Source organism: Gymnoscopelus braueri (genome assembly GCF_963280865.1).
Source record: "Gymnoscopelus braueri genome assembly, chromosome: 13".
NCBI lineage: Eukaryota > Metazoa > Chordata > Actinopteri > Myctophiformes > Myctophidae > Gymnoscopelus > Gymnoscopelus braueri.
Window position 1 is genome coordinate 52,349,792 of NC_137615.1, and position 24,546 is coordinate 52,374,337.

A 24,546-nucleotide genomic window follows, 5' to 3' on the forward strand; every position below is an offset into this window, starting at 1 on the left:
TAACAGTTAGATCCATGGTTGTTTACAATGCATGTTAAAATAAAAGTTGTTTAAGTACAGAATTCAGCTTGATCTATACTTAGTATCTGAGGATGGCGCTCACCATAAATAGCTGATCTCCAAGCTCACAATGCGTTGTGATGTGTTGTGAGCTTTGAGATCCATTGCCAGCTGTTCTTATCAATGATGGACAAAACCTCCTAACTCCACTTGCGCTGGATTTGTGTTTGGACAAAACTCCTAACTCCACTTGAGCTGGATTTGGGTAAAGTGGTGATAATATAATGACACATGCAAGTATCTGATAATATATAAAGTCACAATACCAAGTTTGATGAGGCAGTATTGCTTTGTTTTAAAAATATAAGGTTTTCTTCATTTTCAGAAAAAAATATATTTTGTTTTTCATTTCCTGAACAATTACCATTTTGGATTTAGCTGGTTCCGGCCGGACAGCAGAGATATATATATATTCAAAGATTTGCACACATTTTCCACGATTTAAAAAGAAATAGCCAAATAAATCTAAAAATGACACTGATTCTTTCCCCGTCTAAATGGGTTAAAGCAGTGTATTCTCATCCCCATACATGTATCCATTTCACTGACCCATCAAGAATCTCCAAGACACCTCTATCTGGAAATATATATCTCCATATATTGCTTCGTAGTCACCCACCCGAGAAACCATCCTTTGAATCACCAAAATGTTCCCGTCTTATCTATGAAAAACAAAACAAAACTTTGTTACAAAGTCATTTTGGTTTATTATTTTTGCTATGTTAAAAATACATGATTTGGCTCATTACATGCAATACTCAACATCAACCGCTGTAAAAAAAACAACAACTAAAAACAACAAAAGAACATGAGCGGGTACAATGCACAGCTGTACTGTCTAACATGAGAACACATTGCATGTCCAAAACTGTTACTTTTCAGCAGTGGTGTAAAGTAACTAAGTACATTTACTCAAGTACTGTACGTATGTACATTTGCATTGTTAACCACACTTAACCACTTTCTCTTTCAAAGTGAAACGTTTAAAAAATAGCAGATCTACAAGCTTACAATGCGTCGCATCACGGCGCGTTGTGAGCTTGTAGATCGGCTATTTTTGCTACTTGTGTGAGACACTATTAGTATGCTGATGTAGGGCTTTCATTTACAAAACTAAATTAAACCAACAATCATACAAAGTTGAAATACGGAGATACGAGGTGTCTGCCCGACAGTGACGATGCGTTACATCTATATCCACACATCTTGAGTCTCACAACAACGGACGACTAGAGCATTGGATCTCAAAGTGGGGGGGGGGGATAGCATCTCCATCATTTTGACCATTTTAACCATATTATGTTATACTTTGGTTGTTCAAAAATAGCAGATACACAACAAGCTCACATCTGCTATTTCAGATTCAGTATCTAAATTTGGATATTATTATTTTTACATACATTTTCTCTTCTGGGGGTCCCTGGCACAAAACGTGTTCAAATGGGGGTCCGCGGGCTAATTATGTGGTAATTTGGGGGTCCTTGACATGAAAAAGTTTGAGAACCGTTGGCCTAGAATCCAACAGACTATTAGATTAGTTTTTTTTTGCAACATCGTTAACCGCAATTATGCATCCGATGTTTAACCACCTGTTGTCTCTATTTTGTAACGTATGTGAAAATATTAAAAATAATTCCATACATTTTCCAAAATAGCAGATCTACAAACTTATCAGTTTTCTTTTTTAAACAGGGCTAAGTAGTTAACTAAAACATGTATGGATGTGTTGGCTAATAAGTTAAAAGTTCTCAAATAGAAACTTTTATCGAGTCTAAGGTTTTCATATTGAATAGAAAATATTGGTCAAAACATTGGTAATCGGTGGTCTAGGGCAGTGGTTCTCAAGGTGGGGCTCGGGGACCCCCAGGGGTCCTTGAGGGGGTCCCCAGCAAAATGTCTTAATATAATAGCATCAAAATCAGTTTAATTTCTTTAACTCTATATACACCGGCTGTCTGCAAATAGCAGATCTACAAGCATTGCATCCTTGTGTGCTTGTAGATCTGCAATTTTCAAAAAGTCTTGGTAGAAAAAAAAAGTGAAAATTATTTTCGGAAACATTTCAACAACACAAATCTTGTATGGGGGTCCCTTGCACAGAACATTTTCAGACGGGGGTCCGCAGGCAAATGCATATTACTTTGGGGGTCCTTGACATGAAGTTTGAGAACCAATGGTCTAGGGACTCTCCAAAGTTGGAATGTGTGGCATGAGTCTAATGGCCAGAGAATAACTCCAGAACAGATGAATTAGCTGGCCAGTGTCTCTACATCTATATATTATTACAAAAACAGCAGATCTACAAGCTCATAGCGTGGCACCGAGTGCCACGCAATGAGCTTGTAGATCTGCTATTTTTTGAAAATCGTGAACATTTTTGCAAGTCTTTGAACTATATATATATATTTTATAAAGCGAAAAAAGAAGAAAAAAAAAGTACTAAAATCTTTGCTTCTGGGGGGTCCCTGGAACAACATATTTTGAGATGGGGGGGGGGGGGGGCACGGTCAAATACATATAATTTTGGCCTCGACATGAAAAAGTTTGAGAACCACTGATCACAGCAACATGTTTTCTTTTCAAAAATCGGTTTAAAAAATATATATTCAAAGATATGCACAAATGTTCATGATTTATCAATAAATAGCAGATCTACAAGCTCATAGTGCGGCACATGAGCTTGTAGATCTGCTATTTTTTAATAGCCAAAGTATAAGCTAATGGTTAAAGTGGCTAAAATATAAATCAGAGAAGCTTTCCCGGTCTTAATGGGCAAATGCCTTCTAAATCAGTAGTTCTCATACTTGAAAAATGTTTCAAAAAATGTTGTACATCTGCTATTTTTGAATAGCCAACAATAAAATGGAAAATGACACAGATGCTTTCCCAGTTTTAATGGGTTTAAGGGGGTGTGAGTGATCATTTCTGTTAAAATAATTGTTATATAGCTCTATATTGTGATAGTAATCATTGCTATATAGTGTTTTTTCCCCATCTCCCCAGCTCTTTAATAAACAGAAAATGCATTTTCCAATTTCATCCAATCAGGAGAGAACTCATGCAGGATACAAAATGAACAAGTGACATTGAAATTGATGAAACAAAAGAAAACTAAATCGGAACACAAGCTAGCTGATAAATGATCTTTGTGGCGATCTCGCTCCTGATTGGGCCTCCTGATGGGGCGGCCATACAGTAGCTGAGTGGTTAGTGAGCCCGCCTAGGGAACCAGAGGCCCTGGTTGCCCCAGGTTCGATTCCAGGCTATCCCAGCATGTGCCGATGATATGAAATTTGTCCCTGAGCAAGACTCTTAACCCCATTGGAAACAAGACCGCAAGGACTTTCATGAACGACCTGTTAAAAGGAATTATCCTTATCCTTGATTGGATTAAATTGTTATCCCAGCCTGAAAATGTAAGATTGTGTGTTCAGAGCTGGAGAGACAGGGAGACCTTCCGTTACTGAACAAACACTCTATAGCACAGCAATTCCTAACCTGTGGGAGCCCAAATCATTGGCGAAAAGATCGTTGACGATAATATATTGTTGCCGAAATGCGGGGCGAAGCGACGCGTTTCGAGCTTGTAGATCTGCTACTTTTGAATTTGAATGCTGAAAAGTGACAGTTTTAGGACATATGAGGTTTCCAACCGACACAGACGATATCTTTTTGTTTTTATCATTGTGATACCGATAAATATGAACATTTAAAGTGTAATACTGTGTGTCTATCCAAAAGCCGATTTGATTTGAAAACGCACTGATTGGCTGCCGTGTTGAGTGGTCAGATGGGTGGGCCGGTTGACAACCACGGTTCTCTAGCAATGAGTACTATCAGAATTAGGGGTGTCAGAATTTTTTTTATTCGAATACAAATCACGATCCTACTGTTGGATGATTCAGAATCGATTCTTTTTTTTTTTATATTTCTTTGAAAAAAAAGGAAAAAAAAAACGTTTTTTTTTAGGGGGGGGGGGGGGTCTTGGATTTACCTTTGTGTGTTTAGTTGATAAAACCTTTACAATTATAAAAGCTATGTAAATGTACTCTGCTCCTATGCCAGCAGACTGGAGTAGATCCTGAAATCCTATGTTTTGAATGGAGAATCGTTTTGAATGGAGAATCGTTTTGAATGGAGAATCGTTTTGAATGGAGAATCGTTTTGAATCGAAAAAAACGTTTTTGAATCGAGAATCATTTGTTTTGAAAAAATCGGAAGAAATCGGAATCGTGACCCCAAGAATCGGAATCAAATTGAATCGTGAGCTAGCAGATGATTCACAGCCATAATCAGAATATTAGAGCTTTGGCTTTTTTAACAAATAACTTTATTCAATCAAAACATATCACATACACCCCCTTTAATTTATACTCGGCCATACAGCCGAAAATAGCCACGTTGTGAGCTTATGGATCGGCTATGTTCGGCACACGACGCCACCAAATTATGACATATAAATCAAAAGTTCGGAGATCTTACTCCATGGAATGCCAACCTCTTGCAACAGGCTCTACGAGCAGCAGCCATGTTGGAAAGAAAGTGGGCCTCTTACTTACTTCCCGTCACAGGTGTTAACAATGATACTAATTGAAGGCTCTGCTCCATTCTGGTCAAACAGAGTCAGGGTGCTGATATTGTGCATGTCGGCTCACTGGAAACAAAACTAAAGTGTGGTCCAGGGACCCTCATGGTTCCTTGAGGGGCTTCCAAATGGGCCCTTACGGGTGTGTAACGCTGAGAGTGTACAAATGGAACCAAATGGACCCTTACGGTATATTTCCATTTGGTTCCATTTGTACACTCTCACAGTTATAGGGGTCCTTGGAATTAAAAAGTTTGAGAACCACTGTGCTACACTAAATGGAACAGAGCCTTCATTAGTATCATTGGTACAGTAACACCTGTGAAGGAAGTAAAAGGAAGAGGCCCCGATTCTTTTCCAACATGGCTGCTGCGTATAAGAGCCTATTCCCGACAACTCTGTTCACACATAAATGGAGGTTAGTGTTATTCTGTTCAGTCTCGCCACTGCCCCCCCACGGCTCTCGTCCAGGTCTTCACGTCGTCGTCTTCTCCTCCTCGTGGTGGTTTCATTTCTTCTTGTTCTCCTTGCAGGCCACCACGTAGCGCTGGGCCACGTTGAGCGGAGGCGAGTAGCCGTCTGCGTACGACGTGTCTTCAAACAGCACAGAGTAGTCGTCCTGGGGCTGCAAAGCACAGAGCGCTGGTCAGATGTGTGTCAATGGATCATTGCTTTTATTTTTATTCATACGTTTATGTGTGACAGGACAGCGCATGTTGATGATATTATATGAAAGATGTAGTGTAAATACACCTGATTTAGCAAGCTCATTTTCATCCGAAGTACCCATGCAGAAAATACAGTGAGTGTGTGTGTGTGTGTGTGTGTGTGTGTGTGTGTGTGTGTGTGTGTGTGTGTGTAGGGTCCGGTGCTCACCCGGTGTGTGTGCGCGCGCGTGTGTGAGTGGTCCGGTATTCACCCGGTGTGTGTGTGTGTGTATTGGGTGTGTGTGTGTGTGTGTGTGTGTGTGTGTGTGTGTGTGTGTGTGTGTGTGTGTGTGTGTGTGTGTGTGTGTGTGTGTGTGTGTGTAGGGTCCGGTGCTCACCCGGTGTGTGTGCGCGCGCGTGTGTGAGTGGTCCGGTATTCACCCGGTGTGTGTGTGTGTGTGTGGGTGTGTGCACTCACCCGGTGTGGAGGTGTGCGTGTGCTAGTGTGCACTCACCCGGTGTGGAGCGGTGTGTGTGTGTGTGTGTGTGTGTGTGTGTGTGTGTGTGTGTGTGTGTGTGTGTGTGTGTGTGTGTGTGTGTAGGGTCCGGTGCTCACCCGGTGTGTGTGCGCGCGCGTGTGTGAGTGGTCCGGTATTCACCCGGTGTGTGTGTGTGTGTGTGGGTGTGTGCACTCACCCGGTGTGGAGCGGTGTGTGTGTGTGTGTGTGTGTGTGTGTGTGTGTGTGTGTGTGTGTGTGTGTGTGTGTGTGTGTGTGTGTGTGTGTGTGTGTGTGTGTGTGTGTGTGTGTGTGTGTGCGTGCGTGCGTGCGTGCGTGCGTGCGTGCGTGCGTGCGTGCGTGCGTGCGTGCGTGCGTGCGTGCGTGCGCACTCACCCGGTGTGGAGGTGTGTGTATGAGGGCCCGGTAGAAGCAGGTGGTCTGGGGGTAGAGGGCCAGCACCAGCTGGTCTTTACTGAAGAGAGCCTCAGGGTCCGTCTCCGGGTTGGCTTTCCACTGGGGCAGCGGGATGATGCGTCTCCGACTCAGCATGTGCCTCCTGCTCAAAGCAGACAGATATATACAGGTCCATTTGGTTTCCATTTGTTTCTCAAACTTTCATTTCAAGGACCCCCAGTTTGATATGCATGAGGCCAACGACCCCCCAATGAATACAAATGTTCTATCTCTGGGACCCTAATAATCTACACTATAAAATCCTAACTCTGAGAGTGTACAAATGGAACCAAATGGACCCGTTGTACACTCTCAGAGTTACAGACCTGTAACTCCTCAAGGACCCCCTGGGGGTCCCCGGGCCCCAGTTTGTAGAACCACTGAATGAAACGATCTAGAGTCTACAGTGTCGATTGGGGTCCCAGAAATAAAAATGATTTGAGGCACAACACAAATTGTTTTGTGCTTCAAATCTTTTTCAATGAAAGATGTATTTATAGAAGACAAACGAGAATAAAAGCAAATGGAGATTTCAAAAAGAAAGGCGGTCGAGAATAGGAGACAGCAAAGAACTCACTCTTTGCCCTCTTCATCAATATCATCCACTTCATACCTGGGGGGACAGAGAAAAGGTCATTTGCACATATGAGTAATTTGTACTCAAATGTGCTCTCCTGCACGGGAGACCACATTTCTACCACTAATACAAGAGGCAATCCCTCCTTAGCCAGAGGAGATGTATGCCTGTCACAATTATTAATCCATTAAGACCAGGAACGCATCTGTGTCATTTTTATATTTCTTTGGCTATTCAAAAATATCAGATCTACAAGCTCATAGCGTGTCACCGAGTAGATTTGAAAAAAAAATCGTGAAAATGTGTGCAAATCTTTGAATATATATATATTTAAGCGAAAATGTTTTACTCAAATTTAACCACTGATATAGACACACAAAAAAAAAATTAGGATTTAGAAGACATTTGTAGAATCCCCTTTAGAAGACATTTGTAGAATCCCCAGAAGCAAAGATTTGAGTTACAACTATTCGCTTTAACACATTGGGTGCCAAAACCGTATATATACGGTTTTGCGCATACTAACGTTGAGTGCCAAAACCGTATATATACGGTTTTTGAAAAAAAAAAAAAAAAAATTACTTTTTTTTTTTTTTTCTTCACAGCAACAGGAAATATCACTCCTACAAGATTTAGACTCCAATCCACCTCCTGGTTAACTTATGACTTCAAAAACCTGTATCTCGGCTCCTGTGCACTTTTTTTTTTTACAATGTTAATTTAACTATTTTCAACAGGCTGCAACTGTGGAATGGATTTCCGAATGTTTTAAATTTTTTCCCCCCGATTGTACGAGACCTGTATGTGTGTAATGAGGGGATCACCGTGAGGACGGTGATCACTGAAAATATTTTGTGACTACTTGAAAAAGGTTCAAAATCTTTAAAAAGTCCTGGCACTCAAAGTATAATATTTTAATAAACCTCTGGCACCCAATGTGTTAATAAATATACATATTCAAAGATTTGCACAAATTTTCACGATTTTTCAAAAAAAAATTAAAGATCTACAAGCTCACTAAATGGTGCATTTATATAGCGCTTTTTATCCCGGTCTTAATGGGTTAAATAAACGCCTAATCGCAATTATTTGAGATAATCGTCATAATAGTTTCCTTGTTTGAAAAATTTTCATATATTTTCTAACACTTTCAAAAATAGTGAAAATAGCAGAAAGTCAAATGTCAGAATCAGTGACAGCCCTACTATACTGTAGATATTAGAACTTATGAGGTTCAGAGCAGTATCACTTGGCAACCAGTAGGTGTCGTACCGACACCAGGGTCTAAGTGGCAGCGGGCAGTGACTGAGTAGCGCAGCAGTTAGGGGGGGGGCATTGGTGGAAAGTAACTAAGTACATGTACTCAAGGCATTTGTACTTTACTTGAGTGTTTCCAATTGTCTGTACTTTTACTTCTACTCCACTACATCTCAGAGGCAAATATTGTACTTTTACTCCACTACAATTATTTGAAAACTTTAGTTACTTAATACTTTGCAGATATGAATTATTATATTATAAAACATAAATTAACCACTTTATTGTTATTTTATACCTAGGCTATTTGAAAATAGCCGATCTACAAGCTCACTGTAGATCTCCTATTTTCAAACATTTCAGTACTTTTATGTTTGGTACTTTAAGTACATTTTGATACCAATACTTTTGTACTTTTACTCAAGTACATTTTTAACACCAGACTTTTACTTGTGAGCTTATAGATGGGCTATTTTCAAATGTATGTTTTATATACTATGATAATTTATATCTGAAAAGTAAAAGTATTGAAAATACTCCAGTAAAGTACAGTACAGTTCAGTACTTGAGTAAATGTACTTAGTTACTTTACACCACTGTCCTAAACTGAGATTATATTAATCATATTGTGATAATATTGTTATTAGTATTATTATTAGACCCAAAGTGAAATGGTGCATTAATATACACAAAGCAACTTTATCCAAAGTGCTTTACAGTTAGGGGTTCAGTGTCTTGCTCAAGGACACTTTGACACTAACTCAGGGGGAACAAATAAAAACTAGACTAGAAGGTTAGGGAGGGACTAGTGGAGAAGAGATCCAATAGAACTAAGACAAGTCATGTTATGCTTGGTTGTGTGGGGAGTCTGTAGCCAATGGGCTATTTTCAGCATGCAGCAAAGTATAAATCATGCTTTACAACACCATCACAGCCTGCCAAAAATATTTTTTTGTTGACTAAATCAACTGCAGTAATTATCATTTATTTCGTCAACTAATCCTAGACTAAAACAAAAACATTTCAGATGGCTAAAATATGACTAAATTGAATTTTACACAAAAGACTATGACTAAAGCTGAATAAAAATTTGCTGTCAAATTAACACTGTGTGTGTTTATATCCATTATTAACAACTTTAAACCTCGCACCCCTATTTTGGGCCTTTCATTATAGGTCAAAAACGTTCAACAATTTAAAAAACTAATCCGATATATAAGCTCTCAACGTTGTGAGCATATAGATAGGCTATTTATTTGTTTATGTCGACCGGACAGAGCATCTTCATGAAAAGTACATAATAATGTAGGGCATGGGTCTTCAACGTTTTCAGGCCCAGGACCCCCTAGTTGAGAGAGAGATGAAGCAGGGACCCCCACTATATTGTATAAAATTGTGTTTCAGATTGAACTTTTTTTGTTTACTTGGTCTGCTCTTTTTTCCCTCTACACTTATATACCTCTTTGCCAAAAATAGCAGATCTACAAGCTCACAACGCCTTGCACTGCGAGGCGTTGTGAGCATGTAGATCTGCTATTTTTGGCTATAGTTATCCTCAGAAAAAGGGATGCTAGGGTTCAAGTGGTTATGGTAAAACAAAACAAATCATATCACGGAACCCCTGTAGTAACTCTGAGGACCCCCTAGGGGTCCCGGACCCCCTGTTGAAAACCCCTGATGTAGGGTAAATACACCAGATTTAGCAGTGATGACCATTTTCATCCGCAGTACCCACAAAAAAAAACTATATTGTATAACATTGTGTTTCAGATGAAACTATTTTTTTTTAACTTGGTCTGCGAGGCGTTGTGAGCTTGTAGATCGGCTATTTTTGGCTAAAGTTCTCCTCAGAAAGGGGATGCAAGGGTTCAAGTGGTTAATGTAAAAAAAAAATCCCATCACACAAAGATTTGGCGGGCCCCCCTGTAGTAACTCCGAGGACCCCTGTTGAAGACCCCTGCTACCCCTTAGATTGTACTTGAAGGACAATCTCTTAAGGCCAATGGGAGATTATTCCACGTCAAGCAAAACCCTGTACTGATGGGACACATTTCGTCCGGATGCGATTGCCCAATGCATTTTTTTGGTGCTGTTTGTTAATTAGTAAAAGTGACCAAAATGAACATCGATTACTATAATTCTATTCATACCGATTATTCGAATATTCGGCCCTTTTTCAAATAAAAAAAAAAATGTTCTGGGGATTAAAAATAAAAAGTTCTGGGGATTTGTTTAGTGTTTTCATCAAATGACTATCATAGGTTACAATAACAGCATTGCATTGGTCTATAAACTGATTTTCAGAAATAAACAAAGACAGAAGCATGTACATCTTTTACATTATTGTAACTAAACCATTAAAGACATGGTGAAATAATGAGTTTGGATGACAATATAGCCTTTGCAACAGAACTAAATATATATATATACATTTTTTTTAATATTAAATGTTTATCCTATAAACGATTATTCGAATATTGGATTATTCGGACCCCTCCCTATTAATTAGATGTTTATACTTGTTGGTGGAGTGACTGTAGCTGACCACCTCGGCCAGGATCCACTGCTCGTCTCCGTCCACGCCCTTCACCCGGGCCGCCACCTTGTCCCCCTGCTTGGCCACGTAGTCACTGCTGGCCGGGGTGGCACCGCACAGCGGAGGAGGACTGCAGGGGCAGAGGTAAAGACACAAAGGTCACATTACTAATGTTGTATTATCTACTGAACCAGTGGTTCTCAACCTGTTCAGGCCGTGACCCCCTCCCCCCCTCACACACCCTGATAAGCACTTGGAATAGGAGTTGAGGCATTCAATTTGGCCCGGTTCCACAGTTAAATATTGTGAAAATAGCAGATCTACAAGCTCACAACGCCTCGCAAGATCGGCTATTTTCAATATTATTATTGACAACTTCTATTATATGACCATTTTTATTGTATAGTTTGTGGATTATTTTTCTTTTAAGTCCTTAAATTGTCACTTCACTCTCATCTGGGGACCCCACCCCACAAATCATGTGGGGACCCCCCTAGGGGACCCCAACCCACAGGTTGAGAACCACTGATCTACTAAACCAGTGATTCTCTGCTTTTTTTTTTATCAAGGACCTCCAGTTTGATATGCATTAAGACTACGGACCCCAATTTAATACAATGTATATCTCTGAGTATATCTCCCCCCCATCTATCTACACTGTGAGACAGTGTTCATTTAACTCGGAGAGTGTAAAGAATTGAACCAAATGGACCTGTATATAGACCCATAAGGGTCCATTCTAACCCCAGAGAGAAGTTCATGGTTAGAGTTGAGTACAATCTAGAAACACTCTGCCATTACTGGTAAATGGTAAATGGTGCATTTATATAGAGCTTTTATCCAAAGCGCTTTACATAGATTGTGCATTACATTCACCCATTCACACACATTCATACACCGATGGCGGAGGAACCCCTAATTGCTCATCGGGAGCAATTAGGGGTTCAATGTCTTGCTCAAGGACACTTCGACACTAACTCTGGGGGAACCCGGGATTGAAATGGGAACCTTGCGGTTTCCAGTTCACTCTACCCGGCCACTCTACCCCTGAGCCACTGCCTGACTTTAACCCATGAAGACCTGAGGCCGATTCTACAAATGCCTTCTAAAGCAGTAGTTCTCGCACTTTCAAAAATGTTCAAAAATACCAGATGTACAAGCTCAAAGTGAGCTTTGAGCTTGTATATCAGTATAAATAGTGTGCTACTATTTAAACTGTGACAGTTCCAGAAACTGTTTTATCCACTGTCCTGGCTCTTAAGGTGCTAAACAAAAATACGTTTGTATTCTTGGGTTATCGACATCTGATGTAAACATTAGAGTCAAGAGTAGTAGACGTCTGAATAAAGTTGAATTCAAGTCTTCCTCTGTTGAAGAAGAGAACTGTTATTCACCTTGTTGGCAATTTATCAAGTTATGATAGACGACGTATTGCGTTAAATGGTCAGTTTATTGTAGAGAAGTGCCATGCAAAGCAGACAGATCCGGATCCTGGCATGATTAGCTTTCAGTTCTTCTTACAACCTACATTACATCCTTACTGACAGGTCTCTGAGAGCCGAAGTTCCCAGTCCTTTATAGTGTCAGAACCAAGCTTGATCAAGTTCATGTCCAGTTGATCTCCTTTTAGCCCTGACCTTTCTTCACTGTCCTGCCAGTGGTCAGTTCCTTCTGCATGATTGTGTCTTGTGGCATTGTTGTGATGAGTCTTTATTTAGCTCCAGGTATGCCATTGTGTCACCATCCATAGCTGGTGACTCTGGGTGAGTGGTTGAGGAGTCAGCTTCACTGCCCCTGTCTCCACTCATTCTGTTCAGCTTCTAGTACTTATTGATACATAGTGATACCTATACATTATGTATATCTCTGCTGTCCGGCAGAAACCAGCAGATTTTTCAGGAACTGAAAAAAAGTGCAGTTAGGTTTTGTTCATCATTGATAAGAACAGCTAAATGGACCTCCAAGCTCACAATGAGGTTGGAGGTCAAAAAAGGCGGTTTAGAGAGAAGAGAGGGAGAGAAAAACACATTTCACAATATCTGGTATTAAACCACTGACTCATGCTTCAACAGGGTGAATATTCCTCCCTCTCCCACGTGGAGCGCCCACACACACGTTTTATTTTATTTCAATTATTTCTGGGCTCTCTCTCTCTCGGAGACGTTCAGTCAATATTTGCTGAAATGTGAGACTACTGTCCGCATATAAACTCCTCTGTGTCCTCGTTTAAGCCTGTGACCCCCCCCCCCCCCCACACACACACACACACACAGAAAGAACCTCCCATGTCATGTGATCTCTGAGGATTGAGGAAAATGAGCCAAGCTGCACTCTTCCTATTTTACAGACAGTACGCAGTAAAATGGCACAACAGCATCAGCAGCAGCAGCAGCACTAAGCAGTTCTACTGGACCAGGCAAAGTTTGGCTGCTCTATCTGTCTGGATCAACTGAAGGATCCAGCGAGTGTTCCCTGTCCACAGTGCAGCCAGACGTTCCTCCCCAAGACCCGTTCTGAAGAAAAACACCATGTTGGCTGACATGATGGATGTACAGAAGACGACTGCAGCTGCTTCTCCTGATCACTGCTACGATGGACCTGGAGATGTGGCCTGTGATTTCTGCACCCGGAGAAAACAGAAAGCTGTGAAGACGTGTCTTCAGTGTCGGGTCTCTTACTGTGACGCCCACCTCCTGCTTCACTATCGATCTCCCGCCTTACAGGCACACAGGCTGGTCAAAGCCTCCGGCGAGCTTTGGGAGAACATCTGCTCTCGTCACGACGAGGTGAGGAAGCTTTTCTGTCGTACTGATCAGCAGTGTATCTGTTCTCTGTGCTCCATGGAGGAACACAAAGGGCATGATATAATCTCAGCTGCAGCAGAACGGGCTGAGAGACAGAAAAGGTTTGATATGATCCAGCAGAACCTCCAGCAGAGAATCCAGGAGAGAGAGAAAGACGCAAAGGTGCTTCACGAGGAGGTAAAGAACATCAATCACTCGGCTGATAGAGCAGTGGAGTACGCTGACACTGTCTTTAATAAGCTCACCACTTCCACTAAGAGAAGACGATCTGAGGTGAGGGAGCTGATCAGAGACCAGCAGAAACGTGAAGCGAGTCGTGCTGAAGAGCAGAGGAAGTGCGTGGAGCAGGAGGTCACTGAACTGGAGGGGAGACATGCTGATCTGGAGCAGATCTCACACATAGAGGATCACATCCATTTTCTACACCGCTACACCTCCCTCTCACGGATCAGCGAAGCTACACACCCAGTGAGCAGCAATGTCCGTCCTCAGAGATCCTTTGAAGACGTGACTGTGGCGGTGTCAAAGATCAGGGACGAACTAGAGGACAGTCTTAGAGAGGCAGGGACAAACGTCTCAGAGGCGGTGAAAAGAGTGGATGTTTTACTGTCAACGCCGCCAGAACCCAAGACCAGAGCCCAGTTCTTACAAACAAACCAACTAGAGGTTATTAAAATAAAACAAATTAAGAGGGCATTTGTAGTGATCCTTTTCTTTGTAGTTACTTTGACACATCCTCTAAGCAGCAGTGTTCAGCCCCAGTCGACACACTGGGAGCGGTTCTTAGGACACCACAACACAACTCCTGGTTGGCTTGAACCCAAGACCAGAGATGAGTTCTTACAATATGCAGTTCCAATCACACTGGATCCACACACAGCAAACTACTATTTGGCTCTGTCTAAATGGAACAGAAAAGTAAGAATAACTGAAAAACAATCATATCTTTCTTTCTTTCTTTCTTTTCCCTTTATTTATTCCTCATATCCTCATCATCCAGAGAGATTCACTAAATTGTTTCAGGTTCTGAGTAGAGAGGGTCTGACTGGACGCTGTTACTGGGAGGTAAAGTGGAGGGGAAACAGTGTTGAAATAGCAGTCTCACACAAGGATATCAGCAGAACAGGAACCAACTCCTTACATGAAGTTAACGGAAGAAAAGTATATGATCAAAGTGTGTTTGCATACAGTGATAAAGCCTGGTCTTTACGGTGTGATCCAGGTGGTTATACTTTCAACCACCAAAACTCTTTTAACAACATCCCAGGTGCTGTGTCCTCCAGAGTAGGAGTGTACCTGGATCACAGTGCAGGTACTCTGTCCTTCTACAAAGTCTCTGACACCATGACTCTCCTCCACAGAGTCCAGACCACGTTCACCCAGCCCCTCTATGCTGGATTTGGGTTTAGTCACTTTCAGTTTGGAGAAGGAGACAGTGCTGAGTTGTGTGACCTCGAGTAGATCAAACCCTGAGGGTCGTCTCTCATGACTCCAGAATCATATTCATAATTGTACAGGGTTTTTTGTTCGTTTGTTTTTTTAATCTTAAGGTCAACATTCTCAGCATTCAAAAAGTAAACTGTTCTGTTGATGCAAATACTATAACCTAGTGGTTCTCAAAGAGGGGAGTTATGTGGCTCCTTGAATTTAAAGTTTGAGAACCAGTAGTGTTGCAGTAGTCATCGTCACTCAAATCATATGTTTATCTTGTCTAGTGAGAAGATGTCATTGAATAGGCTGTTTTACTTTTACGATTAATTGTCGCTCAAATAATTGAGATTAACGATTTCATTGTGTTTCTGTCGTAAAGTGTCATTTCTGTTTGGCTTTTAGGCTTTGTAAAGGTGTACAAGGCAGATATGACAAATAACTTACATAATTGAATAACTTTATATGAATAGTGGAAATAGCCGATCTACAAGCTTAAAACGTGTCACATCGTGACGCATTTTGAGCTTGTAGATCAGCTAATCGTCAGAATGATTATGACGATTATGATGATTATGCCAATTATCTCAATTAATTGTAATTAGACCATTATGTAATAATTGTTTGACTATTATGTCCTCCTCTTCATACAATGAATTTCATGGGACAAATGAAGATTATGAATGATTTTATTTGCTCCCATTTTGTCTTGTTATGAAGTAATCATTATTGTGTGCATGGGTTTGATATTCCATGTTAAATAACATTCACTGATGTTGATTCTTTTTGTCACGTTCAAACATTATCTGAATAAATTACAAATTAATTCACAGACCCTTTGGCATTAAATGATTACTGGTATATTTAAGTACGTGAATAATAAACTACAATGGTAAATACTATTATTTGAGTAAATGTTGGTGTATGACTGCATGTGTATTGTGACTATAACCAGGTTTAATGTCCTGGCAGAGACATAATAACATGAACAATAGTACTAGGCCACAATGCAATGGAACTGAAGTTGTACACAGAATATTTAGATAGGGGGTGTCCTAGCTTTATTCATATGATTTTGGGGGTCCTTGACATGAAAAGGTTTGAGCACCACTGATATAGTTTTTCAGAAAACTGATTTAGAAGACATTTGTAGACTCTGCCTCAGGTCTTAATGGGTTAAAATACCTGGGGGCCGACTGTATCTCTTGTCATACTGTACCTTCGGACCATAACAAAGTCACATACAAATGCAGCGCACTACATTTGATTTAACTACAGTGCAATTTCAAAAGACTTGTGTTGTATTTGTTATGCAGTAATGGTCTTTATTTTTTTATTTCTTTAGGTATTAAAACGGTCTTAAAAGTCCTTAAATTGTCACTTCACTCTCATCTGGGGACCCCGCCCTCAAAATCATGTGGGGACCCCCCTAGGGGACCCCGAACCAAAGGGTAAGAACCATTGATCTACTAAACCAGTGATTCTCTGCATTTTGTTTTTTTTATCAAGGCCTTCCAGTTTGATATGCATTAACCCATTTTGGGCGGGAACCCTTATAAGGACCCCAACGGAAACAAGAATTCCTCGGACCTTTTAGACAAAAGTACAGTATTATAAATGTAACTGTGTTGTTTTACATTATTTTGCCTAATAAAAATTTCAATCAATCAATTTGTAACTATACCTTTCAGGACGGTTCCCGTTGCTATGTATGTACAGTATATAGCAACATACATGGGTTTGTAATTTGTGAATACATATTTGAAGTTTTTCAGAAAACGGGTCAGGATTTAGAAGTCGTTTTTAGAATCGGCCTCAGGTCTAAATGGGTTAAGACTACGGACCCCCATTTGATACAATGTAAATCTCTGAGCCCCCCATCTATCTACACTGTGAGAGAGTGTTCAATGTAACTCTGAGAGTGTAAAAAATGGAACCAAATGGACCTGTATATAGACCCATAAGGGTCCATTCTAACCCCAGAGAGAAGTTCATGGTTATAGTTGAGTACAATGTAGTTTTTACCACAATCTAGTAAATACTCTGCCATTACAAGTAAAAGTCCTGTAGAGCCTATTAGTGATACATGCATGTGTTCATCACTTTGGCAGAGACCGATTCTACGAATGCCTTCTAAATCAGTAGTTCTCACACTTCACAATTTAAAAAAAATGTTCAAAAATAGCAGATGTACAAGCTCAAAGCGCAACACAAAGTGACCAGCTTTGAGCTTGTATATCAGTATAAATAGTGTGCTACTATTTAAACCGTGACAGTTACAGAAACTGTTTTATCCACTGTCCTGGATCTTAAGGTGCTAAACAAAAAGAAGGTGGTGTGCAATAAGTTCTTATTCTTGGGTTATCGACATCTGATGTAAACATTAGAGTCAAGAGTGGTAGTCCGAATAAAGCTGAATTCAAGTCTTCCTCTGAAACTGTGATTCACCTCTATTGTGGGGGCGGGTTTCAGAGAGAGAAAGACACATTTCACCTTATCTGGTATTCGCACGCACGCTCGCACGCACACACGCACGCACGCACGCACGCACGCACGCACGCACGCACGCACGCACACGCACACGCACACACACACACACACACACACACACACACACACACACACACACACACACACACACACACACACACACACACACACACGTCATGTGATCTCTGAGGATTGAGGAAAAGAAGCCAAACTGCCCTCTACCCGTTTTCCAGACAGTACGCAGTACAATTGCACAGCAGCAGCAGCACTAAGTAGAACTACTGGACCAGGCAAAGTTTGGCTGTTCTATCTGTCTGGATCTACTGAAGGATCCAGTGAGTGTTCCCTGTGGACACAACTACTGCAGTAGGTGTATTGAGGGATACTGGAATCTGGATGACCAAAGAGGATTATTCAGCTGTCCACAGTGCAGCCAGACGTTCGTCCCGAGACCCGTTCTGAAGAAAAACACCTGTTGGCTGACTTGATGGATGTACAAAAGACGACTGTGGCTGCTTCTCCTGATCACTGCTACGAAGGACCTGGAGATGTGGCCTGTGATTTCTGCACCCGGAGAAAACAGAAAGCTGTGAAGACGTGTCTTCAGTGTCGGGTCTCTTACTGTGACACCCACCTCCTGCTTCACTATCGATCTCCCGCCTTACAGGCACACAGGCTGGTCAAAGCCTCCGGCGAGCTTTGGGAGAACATCTGCTCTCGTCACGATGAGGTGAGGAAGCTTTTCTGTCGTACTGATCAGCAGTGTATCTGTTCTCTGTGCTCCATGGAGGAACACAAAGGGCATGATATAATCTCAGCTGCAGCAGAACGGGCTGAGAGACAGAAAAGGTTTGATATGAGCCAGCAGAACCTCCAGCAGAGAATCCAGGAGAGAGAGAAAGAGACAAAGGTGCTTCACAAGGAGATAAAGAACATCAATCACTCGGCTGATAGAGCAGTGGAGTACGCTGACACTGTCTTTAATAAGCTCACCACTTCCACTAAGAGAAGACGATCTGAGGTGAGGGAGCTGATCAGAGACCAGCAGAAACGTGAAGCGAGTCATGCTGAAGAACAGAGGAAGTGCGTGGAGCAGGAGGTCACTGAACTGGAGGGGAGACATGCTGAGCTGGAGCAGATCTCACACATAGAGGATGACATCCATTTTCTACACCGCTACACCTCCCTCTCACGGATCAGCGAAGCTACACACCCAGTGAGCAGCAATGTCCGTCCTCAGAGATCCTTTGAAGACGTGACTGTGGCGGTGTCAAAGATCAGGGACGAAATAGAGGACAGTCTTAGAGAGGCAGGGACAAACGTCTCAGAGGCGGTGAAAAGAGTGGATGTTTTACTGTCAACGCCGCCAGAACCCAAGACCAGAGCCCAGTTCTTACAAAAACAACAACTAGAGGACGTTATTAAAATAAAACAAATGAAGAGGGCATTTGTAGTGATCCTTTTCTTTGTAATTACTTTGACACATCCTCTTAGGAGCAGTGTTCAGCCCCAGTCGACACACGGGGAACGGTTCTTAGGACACCACAACACAACTCCTGGTTGGCTTGAACCCAAGACCAGAGATGAGTTCTTACAATATGCAGTTCCAATCACACTGGATCCAAACACAGCAAACTACTATTTGGCTCTGTCTAAATGGAACAGAAAAGTAACAATAACTGAAAAACAATCGTATCCTCATCATCCAGAGAGATTCACTAAATTGTTTCAGGTTCTGAGTAGAGAGGGTCTGACTGGACGCCGTTACTGGGAGGTAGAGTGGAGGGGAGCAATTGTTGAAATAGCAGTTTCATACAAGGATATCAGCAGAACAGGATCCCGCTCCTTATATGAAGTTGCCGGACATGGAGTAAATGATCAAAGTGTATACGATCAAAGTGTATTTGCATACAGTGATAAAGCCTGGTCTTTGCGGTGTGAGCGAGGTGGTCATAGTTTCAACCACAAAAACTCTTTTAATGACATTCCAGGTGCTGTGTCCTCCAGAGTAGGAGTGTACCTGGATCACAGTGCAGGTACTCTGTCCTTCTACAAAGTCTCTGACAACATGACTCTCCTCCACCGAGTCCAGACCACGTTCACCCAGCCCCTCTATGCTGGATTTGGGTTTAATAATTTATGGTTTGGTGAAGGAGACAGTGCTGAGTTGTGTGACCTCGAGTAGATCAAACCCTGGGGGTCATCTCTCATGATTCCAGAATCATATTCATAATTGTACAGGGTTATTTTTTTTGGTTGTTTTTTTAATCTGAAGGTCAACATTATCAGCATTCAAAAAGTAAACTGTTCTGTTGATTAAAATACTACAACCCAGTGGTTCTCAATTATCTCAATTAATTGCGATTAGTGTTTACTATTATGTTCTCCTCTTCATACAATTAATTTCATGGGACAAATGAGGATTATTAATTTGAGATTTTTGGTATTATTCCGTCTTGTTATGAAGTAATCATTATTGTGTGGGTTTGATATTCCATGTTAAATAACATTCACTGATGTTGATTATTTTAGTCATGTTCAAACATTATCTGAATAAAATACAAATTAATTCACAGACTCTTTGGCATTAAATGATTACTGGTATATTCAAATGCAAATACATGAATAGTAAACAACAATAGTAGATATGTGTAAATACTATTATTTGAGTAAATGTTGGCGTATGACTGCATGTATAGGCTTAATGTCCTGGCAGAGACATAATAACATGAACAATAGTACTAGGCCACAATGCAATGGAACTGAAGTTGTACACAGAATATTTAGATAGGGGGTCAGATAGGGTGTCCTAGCTTTATTCAAAGGGGGCCATATTTGAAAATATGAACCCATTAAAACCGGGAAGATTTTAGCTATATACTATAGTGTGTGTGTGTGTGTGTGAGAGAGAAACAAAAATAGCAGATATACAAGCTCATAGCTCGGCACGAAGTGACGTGCTATGAGCTTGTAGATCTGCTATTTTAGAAAGATCTTGATTTTTTTTGCAAATCTTTTAATACCGTATATTCTTTGCATCAAGGGGGGGGGGGGGGCCCTGGAACAAAATATTTTGAGATGGGGGTCCCCGGCCAAATACATATGATTTTGGGGGTCCTTGACATGAAAAGGTTTGAGCACCACTGATATAGCAATATATTTTTTTTTTTCCAGAAAACTGATTTAGAAGACATCTGTAGACTCGGCCTCAGGTCTTAATGGGTTAAAATACCTGAGGGCCGACTGTATCTCTTGTCATACTGTACCTTTGGACCATAACAAAGTAGCATACAAATGCAGCGCACTACATTTGATTTAACTACAGTGCAATTTCAAAAGACTTGTGTTGGCAGTATAGCCAAATGTAAGCCGCTTACAGTATCTCTGCTGGGAACAAGAGAAAAACTATTTAGCCCTTTTCAGGCTTTTTTCCCCCCACACGCATGAATGCACTGCATTCCAAAAAGCTGTCTTTTGATTAAATGGCGCTGTAGCCAAATGTAAACAGATGTGAAAAGGTCTTTACAAAAAAAAATTATATAATTAAAAAAAAGCCTTTCTTTCACATCTTGAGAATGAAACAACACAAGGAACAAGCAGTTCCTGAGAGACAGCCTATATGCACAGTTTAGTTTCAAAACTTCAATGCATATAATTTGGTATAGAACAGTGCCTTAGATTGGCTGTTCTTTAACCCTTTAAGACCGGGAAGGCATCTGTGTCATTTTAACATTTCTTTGGCTATTCAAAAATGGCAGATATACAAGCTCATAGCGCGACTATAATAAACTTTTAGAATTTGTGCAAATCTTTGAATATATATTTTTTACAACTTCTGGGGGTCCCTGGAACAAAATATTTTGAGATGGGGGTCCACGGCCAAATACATTTTTGAGAACCAGTGATATTATAGCAACATAATGTTTTTTCAAAAAACTGTTAGGATTTAGAAGACATTTGTAGAATCCCCAGAAGCAAAGATTTGCGTTACAAATGTGTATATGTGTGTGTGCGTGTGTGTGCGCGTGTGTGTGTATATATATATATTCAAAGATTTGCACACATTTTCCACGATTTTTCCCAAAAAAAATCAGATCTACAAGCTCATAGCGCAGCTATATAGCTTGTATATCTGCTATTTTTGAATAGCCCAAATAAATCTAAACATGACAGAGATGCGTTCCCGGTTTGAATGGGTGAACCTGAACGTATTGCCGTATAAATGAGGTTTGACGAGCTACCTGTCCCCTGGCTTGCCGATCCACAGAGGCAGCGTCATGGCCGACTGCTGGAGGAGAGTCATCAACACGCCTCGCCTCATGGTCTTCCTGGGTGGGTCGCTGTCACTGTACACGCCTGCTATCTTAGCAGCTGGGGACAGAAAACAATAACGAGACATCGTTCATTAACTCTTTGACTGCCAGAGTATTTTCATAAAGTACTCCCCCATTGCCAGCAATTTTCGTGTTTTTTTTATTTTTATATTTTGAAAATTTTCATGAAAATAATTGATCAGAGTGTTTTTTAAAGACGCCGCACAAATCCGCCACCAGAGAGCAGCACATGATAGCTTGATCAGCTCCTGGTGTCACTGTTTACCTTCTTGAGCGATTAGACAAGGAAAACCATGAAAACGGATGTGACGTCCTCCCAGATTGTTTTGATCGTCAAAATTACGATCGCGAACACGACGGCGATGACTGATCGTCACCCAGACCATAGATTATAGAAGAGAAGCTGTCCGTTTGTCCGTTCTACCGTGTGAAAAAACGTTTGTTTACCTATTTTGGACGAAAATGACCGGGGGAAAATAATCAAAAACCGGAAACGGAACCCAGGCCATGAAACCGGATGCAGATATGGGTGAAGTAAGTGGAACTCGAGAATAACATTGAATTTTAAGCAGCATAGCGCGATCAGAGATTAAACAATGAACGCAAATCCAACGCGTCTAACGCGTCAATGGCGTGGGTGGATCAAGTAGTAATTGACGCGTTTTCGAGTCAATGGCGTTTATAGAGTTAACAGAGCCAAGGTACTTCACTGTATGATGTCATCACAACATTTAAACCACACAGAACCGTCCCTTACATCCCTTTTCTGCAGGGGGCGAACTTTTGCCTGAAATAGCAGCTCTACAAGCTCACAGCGCTGTATCTATTTTGTCTTTTTTCCAGCAAAAAGAAGTGGGGTAAAAAAGAAATACTAGGGTACCTAGTATAGAGCCCTGGAGGACCCCGAACAACTAAGAATATAGGGTTTTTAAAGACCAAAACATGCAACAATGTTGATATTGTCATGTTACACAATGTAATTATGTGTTTTACTTTAAATCAAGACATCTGACTAACAAAGGGAGGAAGCAACAGAATGTCAGAGAGAGATTATAGAAAAATAATAGGGGGATACACCAAACAAATAGGGTGATATACATTTAAAAAAGCACTGGATGCAGGGAGAGCTGAAATAATGGAATATAGCAAAATAAAATCTCAGTACTGAATATGAAATGATGTCTAGGTACCATCATTCTAAACCTATGTTCTACAAACAGCCAACCAACTGAGGAAACAGATACTTTGCTTTTATGACATTTCTGAGTCCATTCGCTCTTTAAACGTGTATTCTAGTCTAGTTTGACCACTTCATCTTAGATAATTTGACATATTATCCAGCATAGGACAATTGTATTAATCACGTTCAACCTGCCGTACCTATTCTGGCCACGTCATTATAGGCAAAAAAAAATTTTTAAATGTAGAAATAGCCAATCTACAAGCTCACAAACGAGTGTGTAGGTTGGCTATTTTCTCTATTCTTCAAATGAAGCAGTATATACTAGAGTAGAGCTTAAGTGGTTAAACACTTAAACCCCAGCATCCGTATTCGCAGAAATATTTTCAACAAAAGCTTTCCCCACAATAACGGAAAAGGACTAGAATAGAGCCCTGACGGACGCCGCTCAACCATATGGGGTTTAACACATTGGGTGCCAGAGGTTTATTAAAATATTATACGTTGAGTGCCTGGATTTTTTTACAATTTTTTAACCTTTTTCAAGTACCGGTAGTCACAAAATATTTTCAGTGATCACCGTCCTCACGGTGATCCCCTCATTACACACATAGAGGTCTCGTACAATCGGGGGAAAACATTTAAAAACATTCGGTAATCCGTTCCGTAGTTGCAGCCAGTTGAAAATAGTCAAAAATACATTGTAAAAAAAAAATACACAGGAGTCGAGATACAGGCTTTTGAAGTCATAAGTTAACCAGGAAGTGGATTGGAGTCTAAATCTTCGAAAAATGATATCTCCTGGTGCTGTGAAGAACAAAAAAAAAAACAGTATATATACGGTTTTGGCACTCAACAGGTGTATTTGAAAATAAGTATATATACGGTTTTGGCACCCAATGTGTTGTAAAGTGGGATTGCAGATCTTAAAAAGCAGTACAATGTATCCACACACACACACAATGTAGATTTTAATGATGAGGTGATTGTTACTCCTGCTGAAATTCATGAAGCAGTTTTGAAGCTAGGTGATAATAAGGCCTGTGGTCTGGATAAGATAACAGCTGAACATCTTAAGCTAGCCAGTAAGAAACTGTGTCCTTTGGTTGCTATGTGTTTTACAGTTTTTTTTGTTCATGGGGTTTTACCTGTTTCTATGCTCTCTGTTGTGTTAGTGCCGGTCATTAAAGACAAAGTGGGTAAGCTAAACAGCTCAGATAACTATAGGCCAATAGCCTTGGCCAGCGTTTTGTCCAAAGTACTAGAGACAATTCTACTGAGTAGACTTGAGAGGTTGATCCTGTCTGCTGATAACCAATTTGGATTCAAACGAAAACATGGCAATGATTTGTGTATTTTTGCACTGAAAGAGATTTTAGATAAATATAGTAGGCAGAATTTCTTTCTTTTATTGATGCCTCTAGGGCCTTTGACCGCATTAATCATGAAAAGTTATTCTTAAAACTGACGCAAAGAGGGGTCCCTAGTTTCCTAGTCAGAATCTTGGTGTTCTGGTATGCTCACCAGACAATGAGAGTAAAATGGGCGAAGTCAATATCTGCTCCTTTTCATGTGACCAATGGTGTCCGTCAAGGTGGAATTATTTCTCCTTTCCTTTTTAATGTTTATATCAATGATTTATCATTGATGTTAAATGCATGTGGGACAGGGTGTAGAGTTGGTGACTTGTTAATT

At 40.8% G+C, this 24,546-nt stretch overlaps 2 protein-coding genes and 1 pseudogene across 3 annotated transcripts in view; 2 read left to right on the forward strand and 1 right to left on the reverse strand.

The window, feature by feature from the left end:
- Window positions 1-4,855: 4,855 nt before the first annotated feature.
- Window positions 4,856-24,546, reverse strand: part of sgf29 (SAGA complex associated factor 29) — a 32,479-nt gene continuing 12,788 nt past the window's right edge. Inside the window, exons 6-10 of the mRNA XM_080446489.1 lie at window positions 21,579-21,708; window positions 10,599-10,745; window positions 6,823-6,858; window positions 6,186-6,348; window positions 4,856-5,270 (exon numbers count right to left, since the gene is read on the reverse strand). Coding sequence (XP_080302615.1) covers window positions 5,154-5,270; window positions 6,186-6,348; window positions 6,823-6,858; window positions 10,599-10,745; window positions 21,579-21,708 — 593 coding nt within the window. The 3' untranslated portion in view covers window positions 4,856-5,153. The remainder of the gene's footprint in view (window positions 5,271-6,185; window positions 6,349-6,822; window positions 6,859-10,598; window positions 10,746-21,578; window positions 21,709-24,546) is intronic.
- Window positions 13,144-14,880, forward strand: LOC308098647 (tripartite motif-containing protein 16-like; the record flags this gene model as incomplete). Its single annotated transcript, XM_080447052.1, has 1 exon — window positions 13,144-14,880. The coding sequence occupies one exon, from the start codon at window positions 13,144-13,146 to the stop codon at window positions 14,878-14,880; it is 1,737 nt and encodes a 578-aa protein (XP_080303178.1).
- On the forward strand, window positions 17,610-19,522 carry LOC308098648 (E3 ubiquitin/ISG15 ligase TRIM25-like; annotated as a pseudogene). The gene is made up of 2 exons: window positions 17,610-18,726; window positions 19,345-19,522. The product of its transcript is annotated as an E3 ubiquitin/ISG15 ligase TRIM25-like (transcript).